General features: G+C 38.3%; 1 protein-coding gene across 1 annotated transcript in view; it reads left to right on the forward strand.

Annotated features, from left to right (window-relative positions):
- The window catches only part of LOC114045676 (cytohesin-interacting protein-like), a 44,419-nt gene that overhangs the window by 8,237 nt on the left and 23,586 nt on the right, over positions 1–12,596 (forward strand). Inside the window, exons 2-6 of the mRNA XM_027865767.1 lie at positions 2,654–2,703; positions 2,941–2,995; positions 8,650–8,752; positions 9,202–9,295; positions 12,312–12,381. Coding sequence (XP_027721568.1) covers positions 2,654–2,703; positions 2,941–2,995; positions 8,650–8,752; positions 9,202–9,295; positions 12,312–12,381 — 372 coding nt within the window. The remainder of the gene's footprint in view (positions 1–2,653; positions 2,704–2,940; positions 2,996–8,649; positions 8,753–9,201; positions 9,296–12,311; positions 12,382–12,596) is intronic.

The following is a 12,596-nucleotide window of genomic DNA, read 5'->3' on the forward strand; positions in this document are numbered from 1 at the left end:
CTTCCCATTGACCTTTAGATGTTTCATGCACTCAGTTGACTTTTTGTAGTGAGAATTATCATATAACTTGTGTTCTAATAGGTAGCATTAATTTCAATGTTGGGCCCCTTTTACTCATTGTCAATTGCAAAACAGATCTCAGAAGACAGGGACCTGGTTATCCTCCCAAGCAGGATCTGCCTATCTTGGGCTAAGCTCACCTGTGTTCCAAGAGTACAAGTGTTTGTCTGTGTTGCTGGGATACAGGTCTTTCCCCGGTACTTGACCAAGATTGCATTCAGTTAAATACTGTAGTATTTTCATGGATCTATGATCTTGTCAGGGTGGGCATGCGTTCTAGTTGTAAGATGTATTCAGTTAAAACTGCTTCTAAGTGAAGAAAAGAAAGAGTTGAGGCTCTGGGTCTAACACCTTGGGCTACTTGTGAATCAATAGCTAGTATTTATTTAGCTCTTTAAGGTTTGCAATATACTTATTTGATCCTCACAACAACCCTATCATTAAATGCTGTTATTATTCCAATTTTACAGATGAAGAAACTGAGGCTGAGACAAGTTAAATGACTTGCGCAGAGACACACAGATAATGTGTCTAAAGCAGGTTTTGAACTCAAGTCTTCCTGACTCCAAGTGTGACACCTTTACCCACTGTATCACCTGATTGCCTAGTTACATGTGAATTATGTGATGCACCTACATGCATGTACCCAATCTATTCAGAAGCGTTAATGTTTCTCTTTCTGAATAAGATAGGCCTGGAGAAAGGAAGACCAGTGTTCAGCTCTAGCCCAGGAGAGGGCAAGACCTCTAAGTGCCCTAAGAGGCTCCTGCTTTGGCCTTTCTACTAAGTGACAAGTCAGTGGTGATGTGTGTATAAGTGATAGGAGTTTGCACACCTACAGTTTCCACACAGTGGGAAATCATAAGTCTTTTGTGTATACAGGCATATAGCATCAACATAATAACATAGAGGTAGCAGTGATATTGATGCTGGCAAATTCAAATGAAAACAGATGGCATATTGACTTAAAAAATCACAAATTAACATTGGCAGTGTTGTATTGCATTTTTTATTTAATTTGTTAAACATTTCCCAAGTACATTTTAGTCTGGGGCTGCACACAGGCAGGAGGTTTGTGGGTATGTTCTGTCAGGAGACTGTAAGTTTGACATCTCTGAGTAGTGGATAGAGGGCTGGGCTTGGAGTTAGGAAGGCCTATGTTCAATCTGAGACCTACATTTCTACTAGCTGTGTGGCCCTGAGTAGGACTTCTAATCTCTGTGGGCTTTAAGAAGCCCTTCCCTGTTTAGGCTTATCTCCTAAGTCAGGGGTGGGTCATGATCTGTGTGGGTAGAGGGAGTTCCAGTATCTGGAGATTCTTACACAAATGAAATCATAAATCTTTTGTGTATTCATATATAACTATGCTGTTGTTGTTTAATTATTTCAGGCATGTCTTACTCTTCATGACCCCATCTGGGGTTTTCTTGGCAAAGATACTGGAGTGGTTTGCTATTTCCTTCTCCAGCTCATTTTACAGATGAGGAAACTGAGGCAAACAGGTCAAGTGACTTGCCCAGGATCATATAGCTAGTAAGTGTCTGAGCTTAGATTTGAACTCAGGAGGAGGAATCTTTCTGGTTCCAGGCCTTGCAATTTATCAGCTGTACCACTTAGCTGCATGCATATGTGTGTGTGCACACATATATGTGTATATGTATGTGTGTGTATTCACATATATAAGTAATAATGCAATATAATATAATATATAACATACGTATGTTATATTAGAAGCAGTTGGTGGCGGAGCAGATAGAGTGCCTGGCCTGGAGTCAGGAAGACCTGAGTTGAAATGTATCTTCAGGTACTTACTAGCTGTGTGAGCCTGGGCAAGGTGCTTAATTCCTTGCCTCAGTTTCCTCAACTGTAAAATAGGGATCATAATAGCACTGACCATGCATTATGTACTAAGCACATAGTAGGTGCTATATACATGCTTATTTCCTTTCCTCCTCTCCTTTGTAATTTATGTACCTATACTGAATCCTGTGGTAAGCACAAGATTGTTATTTTTATCCTCATCATCCTCATCTTCATCCTCACCACCTTCCTCCACTTCATCCACATCCCAAAAAAGTCCTTATTAAGCACACAGGCTCTGTTTGTACAAGACTGCTAGTGAGGATATGATGAAAATATTTGACATTTTGATTTTGCATGTCCTTCTATGGGTGTGTTTGTTTTTTGAACATGACTGTTGACTATAAATTGTTAGGGATCACTTTTCAGAGGCTATTTAAAAAAATAGATTGGACATGAAGTTCTTTTTGGACCCCTGGGAATTCTGACACATTAATTATCATCCCAAAGGAAAGAGGTATTATGGAAGCTTTAATTTTATGCTATGAGATGAATACCTGAGCATTCTGCCTGTTTCCTGTTTCTAAAATAAGGTCCTTCTTGTTTTTTCTTCCTCTCACTAGAGAACTGGATAAACTTTAAGCCTTTATGTGAATGACTTCATACAGGCTGGATCAAAGCAAAAGTTATAGATTTAGCTCTTTGATGATCTCAAATGTTTTATAAACTAAGGAATGTTTTTATAGACTTAAAAAATTGACCATCTTTTTTGCTTTCTTTTTCCTGTTTTCAGAATGCTTTGACTAGATCAAGTTCTTTGGGTGACTTCTCCTGGCCACAGAGGTAAAAAATAGGAAAAAAATGTTCATTTGCTTTTTGTCAATACACCGTATTAAGGGATTCAGCTTTCCAGATTGTTTAAAACATGTAAATGCACACCTGTGCATGCACATGCATATATACATGTATATCATAATTGGGATCATTGTTAGCTTGTTCTTAATCATAGCAGTTTTCCTTAATTGTAATTTTGTGCCAAATATGATGTTTTGATCTCCATATGCAATGTTTTCATTACAGAAGGCTGGTCACTGTGGAAAAACAGGATAATGGAACATTTGGATTTGAAATTCAGGTAGGCAGTTTAAAGTTTTCCAAACATTTAAGTAAGAGAATGTTTCAGGTGGTGTCATGGTTAGCTCCTTTCAAATAAGGGTTGAGATAAGAGCTGGAGAATGAGGGAACCAGTCTTGAATATTACAGTGGCAGCTGGATTAGACCTTGGGTGGGTGGGAAAGGGAAGACCAAGGCAGGAAGAGGCTGTAATTGAAGAATGAAACAATTTGAGAGCTGCTCTTTACCTTAATCTTTATCTTAATCTTGGGCAGCTAGGTGACCTATTGTATAGAGTGTTGGGTGCTCATCTTTCTGAGTTCAGATCTAGCCTCAGACACTTACTAGCTGTGTGACCCTTGGCAAGTCAGTTAACCCTGTTTGCCTCAGTTCTTCATCTGTAAAATGAGCTGGAGAAGAAAATGGCAAACCTACTCCAGTATCTTGTCAAAAAATCCCTAAATGGGGTCAGGAAGACAAGACTGAAAAATGACTGAACACATTACCTCAGATTAAGGAAGGCAGAGGCCATTCAGGTTCTTTTGATGACAGCTGGAGAATTTGATCACAGCTTTAGAGCTACAAGTAACGTTAGAAGTTATCTTTATTTTACAAATGAGGAAGCTGAGGCTCGGAAGGATTAATACAGGACTGTGCTGGAACCAACTCTATTTGACTTGTGAGAACCTATGCTTACTGTTTCATTGTGAGCTTTTACATCCCAGAAAAAAAAAAAAGCAATTACTACAGATCAAGGCTTGATTTATTGTTTTGTTGATTGTCTAGACTTAGGAAAGTGTTAATAACGCAGATTAAATTTAAAAGTGTTGCACCTACTTGTCCCCTCCCCCTTCCTAGCCCATTTGTTAAACATTTATCAGCACACCCCTGTTCTGCTTTATAAACATTGCTTGAGCATAGCTTCAGTGCAGTAGAAAACTTAGGGAGAAAAGCTGTCACCAGACGGGAGGCCGGGAGGCTGCTGATAATAATAACTGGTCTTTATATAGCACTTTACAGTTTCCAAATTATCTTATTGGAGCCTCAGAACACAGGATTGGGGAGCCTGGGGCCTGATTCAGTCAAAAGGCTGCACTTAAGGATCTAGAAAGACACATTTGGCCTCAAGGCTACAGGTTCTCCACTCCTGTGTTAAGGAAGTGATTTGTCAGAATCGCACAGAGAGTTCACAGCAGGATCATGATTTGGCCTCAAGTTCTCTGGTTCCAATCTGTGACTGTCCCGTACATTTTGCTCCCACCTGTGGCTAGGGATTATAGGATCATAAACTAAGAGCTGATAGGGACAGAAGTTCTGTCGTCCAACACCCTCATTTTTCAGTTGAAGAAATTGAGGCACAGGGAAGCTAACTGACTTTCTCACCGTCACAAAGATAATAGGTAGGATTTGAACCCAGGTACTGTACCTCTAGAGCCATTGTACAAATATGTTAGTAAGCAACTCAATGATAGGTGACATTGTTTTAGTTACATTCCATTATGATGATTTTCAGTGAACCATAAAAGGCAGAAAATGCCAAAGGCAACCCTGACTATGAAGAAAAAAATACTTAGATTGAAATGTTTACAGTGCTTCTTTGATTAAGGTGTTGGCTCTTATTGGATACCTTTTTGCCTCATTCCCCCACTCCCAGTGGGCCTTCTTTCCTTCTTGAAATTACATTGTATTGTTGTTTTGTATTGTGTTGTTTTTGAATCACTGGTGCCCTGTATATGTATCATCCAGCACATAGTAGGCTCAAAGTAAATGTTTGTTGACTGAATCGAATAGATACAGATTATGAGCACCAACCTAAATGACTGGGCTGTAGGGATTTTATTTAATTTTATAGGTGACAAGGAAATATCTAGTGATAATTTGTTTCCTGAAGTGAGTCCAATGACACTTGATACTGTTGAGTGTTTCACTGATGAATTAGATGGTTGGCAAATTAGAATTGTTTTTGGTAGGCTGTTGCATTTCACTGAGATACACTTGACTTAATCACAGATTTATCTAGTTTGTGGCTGAGATTTTTGCACATAGTGCTTAGGTTAGCTGAGACAGTGTAGGATGCTAGAAAGAGCGTTAATGTGGGAGCCAAAGGATTTGGATTAGAATCATTTTACTGCCATCTACCACCTTTGTGATTTTAGCAAGTCACTCAGCTTTGGTGAGCCTCAGTTTTCTTATCTGGATTAGGGGATTTTTGAGTTTGCTTCTAGCCCTGATCTACAATGCTTCAATTTTCATTATAGGTATTTCCTTGAGGAATAAAATGACTATTCCTTGCCACTGGCATTGGAAAATCAGTCTAAAAATAAGAAAATGCCACTTGCAAGAATGCCATTTTCATGTGTAAAAAATACAAATGATCTCAATCTAACTACATTGAATAAGACTAGGGAGAAAGAGTTAAGCCAACTAGTGGAAGAAGGCTTATTATCTACCTTCATGTCACCTTTGCTTTAAATTAATGCAATCTAGAAATTCCCTGTTTTGCTACAAAGATACTGTTGTTTCTGTTGCTTTTTTGGGGGGGGGGTAATGAAATATCATCTGACTTGTAACAGCATCTATAGAATCAGAACAAATGACTACATAGTCTTCTTGGAGGAAATAGCACCCTCTTTCCTGTGCATAGGTTCTTTCCACAAGGAATGTCCATTGTATACATATCAAGAGGTAAAACTTTAATCACATCATCATACTTAGAAATAGAAGGGACCTCAGAGATCATTTAGCTCAACTACCTCAAAATTTTATAGACAAAAGGCAGAGAGACTTTTCTAAGGTCATCGAGGTACAAAGTTCTAGCAGAACTGTGTAAGAAGAGCTGTCTTCTGTTACCAGATTCAGTCCTTTGTCCTCTGATAACTAAAAGTGCTATTAATGGAAACTTCATTGTCATCCTCAAAGATCAAGATCAGTTAATAATTTACAATCTGAATAGTGTTTTTTTTTTTAACTCTCCCTTAAGTAAGACTGTCATTAACTCTCTTGGAAAACCCCTTTTCTCTTCATGTTCAGTCCACACTTGTGCACATATAGTCTTTGTACAATTTTGTTCATTCGTGTTTTGTACAATTTTATTTATTTATTTATACTTTCATTGTTAATTAATTAATGAATTAGTTTATAGTTTATTCCATTGGTCAAATATGAAAAAAAAAGATGAGGAAGCTTTTGCTCTTTAGTCAGTTCCAAGTAGCTCTTTTCAATAGTTTACAAATAGGGGGAAGGAGAAAATGAACTAGCTGACTGTGGGAAATCTATGCTGGAGAAGGCTTTTCTCCCTTCACTGTGCCAATACTGTGCTCATGAGAGTCAGCAGGGCACAGTGGCTAGGAAGCCAGGGCACGTGAAGCCAGGAAAACCTGGGTTTTAATAAAAAGTCTCAAATCAGAAATGTAAACTTGGGCAAATCACTTAACCAGTCAGCCTCATTTAACTCATATGCAAAATGGGAGATAATAATATCTGTACTACCTGCCAACCAGCCCGGAGAGGGAGTGTGGTGGAGTGGATAGAGAACTGGCCATAGGCCCAGACCAGTTGCGAATGTAGCATCACATTGTATGCGGGAGGCGGGAAATGAGATGGAATTTTTACCTTATAAACCAGAGTTTGGTGATGTTGCAGCTCTGAAGAAAGGAAATTAGGTTTGAGGTAGAGAATCAGAAGCAGGGTAAATTAAATTACGCACTAGACTGTAAATTCTAGCAGGCCCTAGCAGCTGTAACACTATAACTAACCAAATACAAGGTCTGCTACAGTGGGATTCTTTTCCTACGTTCAACTAAATAGCCACTGAGGGCCCTTGCAGCTCTCAAATTCTGTGGTTTTGGGACTTTTTAAAAAAATACACAGCTAGGTGGCACATTGGATATACAACTGTATTTGGAGGAAGGAAGACCTAAGTTTCAGTTCTACCCCAGATATTTACTAGCTGTATGATACTAGGCCAGTCACTTAATCTATGTGAACCTTGGCTTCCTCATCTGAAAAATGGGCATAATAAAGCACCTAGCTTAGGGGTGGGGAACCTGTAGCCTCAAGGCCATATGTGGTCCTCTAGGTCCTCAACTCCACAGAACAAATCTCCTTAATGAAAGGATTTGCTCTGTAAAACTCAGTCAAAAGTCTGCACCCAAGGACCTAGGAGGCCACATGTGGCCTCGAGGCTGCAGGTTCTCCATCCCTGACCTAGCTAATGGGGCTGTTGAGAGAATGAAATGAGATAACATAGGTAAAGCATGTTGCAAACCTTAAAGTGCTATATAAATGGCAGCTATTGCTATAATTACAAATTTGCATCATTAGTACTGTAGGGAACTTTGATTTTGTTGGTATGGGAACTCCCTTCACCAGTGCGGATTGCAGCCACAATGCATTATGTTTTTGCTGTGGCCAGAAAAAAAAAACCTGGTGATAAGCATCTCTGGACTTAAATATGTTGTTCCTTAGGAAGCAGTAGGTTGCTGAGTATGTACCTGGACCCCTTTTAACTTGATAGGACCCACCAAGATTTGCAGTCTGTTGGCATAGCATGAATTTAGGGCCTCTCCAGATCTATAAAGAGCTCCTTTGATAAACTTGAAATATCACCCTTTAGTTTACCATATACATAAAGACTGAAGAATGGTCCTCTAGTATCTTTGACGACTTGATTCTCTTTTTGTTCTTAATTATTTGTGTATTGAAATGTTTGTGTTGGTTGATGTTATGTTATATAACAAAAAAGAAAATTATACATGAAAAAAGTGAAGTTTTATAGAATCTGAAGTGGATCGCAGTTGTTTCTCCTAGATAGGAAATATTTTGATGTATGTAACTTATGTTTAGGAATAATTAAACAAATTGCTAAAATAAAAAAAAATATTTATTTTGGTTCAATACAAAGCTAGACCTCATAAAGCAAGAGGGTGGGGGGGAAACTCATTAAGCTTAGGATGTTGGGACAATGTGTTGATCCAATATATATCCTGCGTTTATGCATCAAATTAAAATGATATTTTTGCCAAATTGGTATAATAGGAGAAGCATAACTTTTTCTAATTTAGTTCTCTGACTAATGAGTCTGTAGGTATTCAGGGCAGGCATAACAAAGCTTTCAGAAATGAAGATAATTGAGTCAATTACTGTGCTTCTATATAAATGTGGAACAGATTGTCATTATTTGTGGAACTCTAATTTAAAATAATTAATCTTTGCATATTTCTCTCTGTACCTACATCTTCTTATTCTAAGGTAAGAAAATACCCAGCTGGAAATTAACATGAAGGGGATTTCTTTCTTTACCTTGTACCAGGACTCTTGTTCTTTTAGGAAATAAGGAGAAATTTATTAATTAAAAAATGAGCAATGATGATAGTTTGAGTATTCTCTAAAGTTAGAATAGCTAATTTCGTGGGCTACTCTGAACTCATCCTTCTATTCTAAAGTTTTGAAATTTAATGAGATTGAGGCTCAGTTCCCTGGTAAAACAGTGCATGGTGATCCATAGTGACAAAAGATTGTCCAGAATTGCACACTGCCCCTGGGTACAATTTTTTTTGGGAAAAAAAAAACATTATCATATGTCGTGCATGCAAACTAAGAGGGGAAATTTTGCTTTTAACAAATGAATTTGAAAGTTTCGTGTAGTAATCTTGAATCTTGTTTTCATACTTACAGACTTACCAACTGCAGAACCAAAATGTCTATTTGACTGCGATGTACACATATATCTCTAAAGTACAGGAGGAAAGTCCAGCTTACCGCTCTGGACTGCAGACTGGTAACTAACATGTAATCCCTTATCCTGCCTTTTATCAGGTAGTATGTGGGTAGTATGTCAAGTTCATGTGATTTGGGTGGGGGTGGGGTAAGAATAAGGGACTTCCTTCACCAGGGCACTATCTAGTAAATATCAGAGGCAGGATTTGAACTCAGATTTTCTTGACACCAAGTCCAGTCCTCTGTCCTGTATCCCATGATGCCTCTACATTTGCCAGACGAGCTATTTTAACTGGTTAGCTAGAAGTAGTAATTTCTTGACAGCAAAGGTTGATCATGCATGCCCATGTTCTATAACTATCCCAAAAGCCTGTTGAATTGAGATGAATTTTCATCCCTTTTCGTTTCTTTATTGAGAAGAGCTTTTTGCTTTGGTCTGAAGTGCAGACCCAGGAGGGCATGCTTTTGCAGAACACTCATTTCTCTCTTCTTTTGCTTTGCATCTCCCAGGTGATGTCCTTGCTAATATCAATGGAGTTAACATGGAAGGTTTTACTCACAAGCAAGTGGTTGAATTGATAAAATCTGCAGGAAACAGGTTAAGGTAACTATTCAGTACCTACCATTGGAATGTCTGTTGTTATTTTTGCTCAAAGAACATAAGAAGGAAAGCAGCAAGGTCCAGGTGTTCTATTAGCTATAAGCAAATTTTTAATTAGTCTCCCAGTTTTTCCAGTCAGATGAAGTTATGAACGTCATAGGGTCAGTGTATCTTGAGTTCAAATATGTAGGTTTTCACTGTTAAAGATTTTATTTTCATTTTAAAAGATTCCATATACAGTGGACTTGACACAAGTTATTTCGGGGCTCAGAGGAACTTCTTTGATTTTGGTGGGTTAACTTGTATAGATGATCTACTTTATTATAGGGGTTCTCAACCTTTTTGTGGGTTCTGGAGCCCTATGGTAGTCTGGTGAAGCCTGTGAAACCCATCTGGCAATCATGTTTTTAAATGCATAAACTAAGATACATGGGATTGCAAAGGAATAGATTATATTTAAATACAGTTATTAAAATATTAAAAAACATCATGAACCACAAATTAATAACTGTTGCTCTGTTGCTTAAAACAATAGAATAAATTGCTCACATGAAAAATTCAGGTACCTTTTCTACATTATGAAAGGCATAGTGGAAATAAAACTGGCCCCAAGACAAAAACTCTTGTTGAAGTCTTTCTTCTGAAACATGCAGAGTCTGAGATCCTGGTCAAGTCACTCAGCCTCTCAGTGTTCTAGGCAACAGTCTCACTTTTTTAAAGAAAAAAAAATTAAAACTAAATTTTATTTTTTTCAATCAGGAAAATCTGCCTTCTCTCCCTTCCACTCCTGCCTTTCCAACTCCCTTCATTGAGAATGAAAGAAAAACAAGACCCGTTTCATTGTTAGAATCACTGTCACTGTAGGCCTAAGAACTTGGTTTCTTCCTGGTTTGGGCTGGGGTCCTAAATGAGGTCACGCAGCTCTGGGAACATGGGTTGAGTGTTATAGAGATAAAGAGGTCAGATACTCTATTCTTGAATGCAAAGCGTACATCCTTTCATGGCTCTTCTAATGTCTGTTGTCTCCCTTGGTAGTGGGAGTAGTGGGGTTGGGGCGGGAGGGAGGGTTGATTAAATAATGGACTGGGTTGCAAGCCATGGGAGGACATGGACAGAGGGCCTTTCCATTTTTTTAAAAAAAAGTGAGAACCGTTGTACACTCTCTGATGTCCTTATGCTCTGCAAAAATATGAGCCTCCTCAGAAGTGCTTCTGTTATGCCCGAGGCACAGCTCATTCCCTAGATTGTTATCGGTATAGTAAATACAAGCCTTAAATCATGTGAGCATCCAAAATACACTTATGGTAATTGATTGAAACTGATGGCACATTTGCTCAAATAAAGGTTTATAAGTTGAGCCCTTTGTAAAGCCAGATCCCCTAGGAAGGAAGATGGCTTCTGTTTTCTAGCATGTAGCAGCCCATCTTAGAACAAGAGTAAAAGTAGTTTACTGAAGTTGTTTAATGACCAAATGAAATTTGTGAAATCCTAGGAATCACCTAATGTGATGAAAGGTGTACCTCACTGTTGGCTTTTTTCCTTCTGGAGCATGGAACTTCTATGTACTCCCCTAACCCATGCAGATTGGCAGTTCTGTATTTTATAATCTTAGCGCTAGGGTTCTCGACCTTTTTTTGTCAGGCTTATGAAGCCTATAGACCCATTCTCAGAACAATGTTTTCAGATAGCTGAAGGAAAAGCTGAACTTCAGTTGGAGATTAGTGAAATTAAAGATGTAATTTTTTTCTTATTCAATTTCAGGGTTTCCTGAAATCTGTTTATAGGCCTTCAGGTTAAGAACTCCTATCTTAGCAAGTTGCCTGTATCACTAAGAAATTAAGTGACTTCCCCATGGTCCCACAGTGAGATGTGTCAGAGACAGGCCTTGCACTTGGTTGGGTCTTCCTAACTCCAAGGCTGCATTGCTGTGCTACATTATTTCCTTAAAGTTTATTATCCATACTACAGCTGTTCATTCCCAAAGAGCTCAGAAATTTACTTTTAAAAACCATCATAGACTCTTAGAGGATGGCAAGAAACTGCAGAAAGCATCTAGTTCATCCCCTATCTCTGGACTTTTTGTTGTTCAGTCGTTTTTTCTAGTTGTATCCAACTCTTTGTGCCCCCATTTTGGGTTTTTTTTTTTGACAAAGATACTGGAGTAGTTTGCCATTTCCTTCTCCAACTCATTTTACAGATGAGGTACTGAGACAAACAAGGTTAAGTGACTCCAGCTAGTACTAAGTGTCTGTGGTTAGATTTGACTCAGGAAAATGGGTTTTCCTGAATCTAGGCCCAGCACGCTATCCACTGCACCACTTAGCTATCTCTGCACTAGAACATACCAAATCTAATTTTGAAAAAATGATTATCTATTTGCCTTTAAATATGTCTGGCAGAGACCAATCATTCATTTTGCCCTCTCAGTAACTTCTTCTAGGGCAGAGCAAGCATTGTTGCTATAATGTTCATCTTGGTACCTAGCTATTCAAAAGTTTCTTAGATTAGATAAGAGAAAATGATATATAATTTACTATACTGAACATTTTGTTTCTGTTTCCCTCTCAAGGGGAAGTTTTTTCTAGTTTCATCTGAAATTTTTAGAGAGATCTGAGAACTTGAGTGTTATATTTTTCTCCAGAACCCGAACTAAGATGAGTTGACTGGGGCTTTCCACCAAAATTTAGGGTGCATGGACCACATTTGAGATCCTTTAGTTGTATAGAAATAGTTGAGCTTCTAAGGTATTTGTTAACTAATTAACTAGTTAGTATAACTGTTAGTTAATGCTTTGTAAGTATAATTAGTTATCTTAGGAAGCTACTGTCTGATAGTACAAACATTGTTCCTCCTCGTGTCCAGGCACATTTTGTACCCCTTTCCCAGTACAAAAATTGCTGGTTATGACTTTGTTATTCACTACCATACTTAGTATAAAGACATTCTATGTAACCTAATACTCTGTATCACATGTTTCTTATGTGAAACGTTCCCCTCCCCCCTTCTTTTCTTAACACAGGCTGGAGACAGTTAATGGAACGATGATTCTCAGAAGGGCAGAGCTTGAAGCCAAGCTGCAGGCTCTGAAGGTAATTTAATTTAATGCCACGTGGCCATTTTTCATCCTTGAATGAATGAGATGTGCAATAAGGGTCTATTTGAGGAACTGAGATAGCCCTTGAAGATGAAATGTGATGATGAGAGTTTAAAGTGCTGAATGGTCAAGAGTGACAGAATTCCATCTGCATGAATATCAAATTCTGCACACCGATGATGCTAAATCACCATCTCTTCCTGCTTAGAC

This window comes from Vombatus ursinus, unplaced genomic scaffold, assembly GCF_900497805.2.
Source record: "Vombatus ursinus unplaced genomic scaffold, bare-nosed wombat genome assembly UNPS02014779.1, whole genome shotgun sequence".
Taxonomy (NCBI): Eukaryota; Metazoa; Chordata; class Mammalia; order Diprotodontia; family Vombatidae; genus Vombatus; species Vombatus ursinus.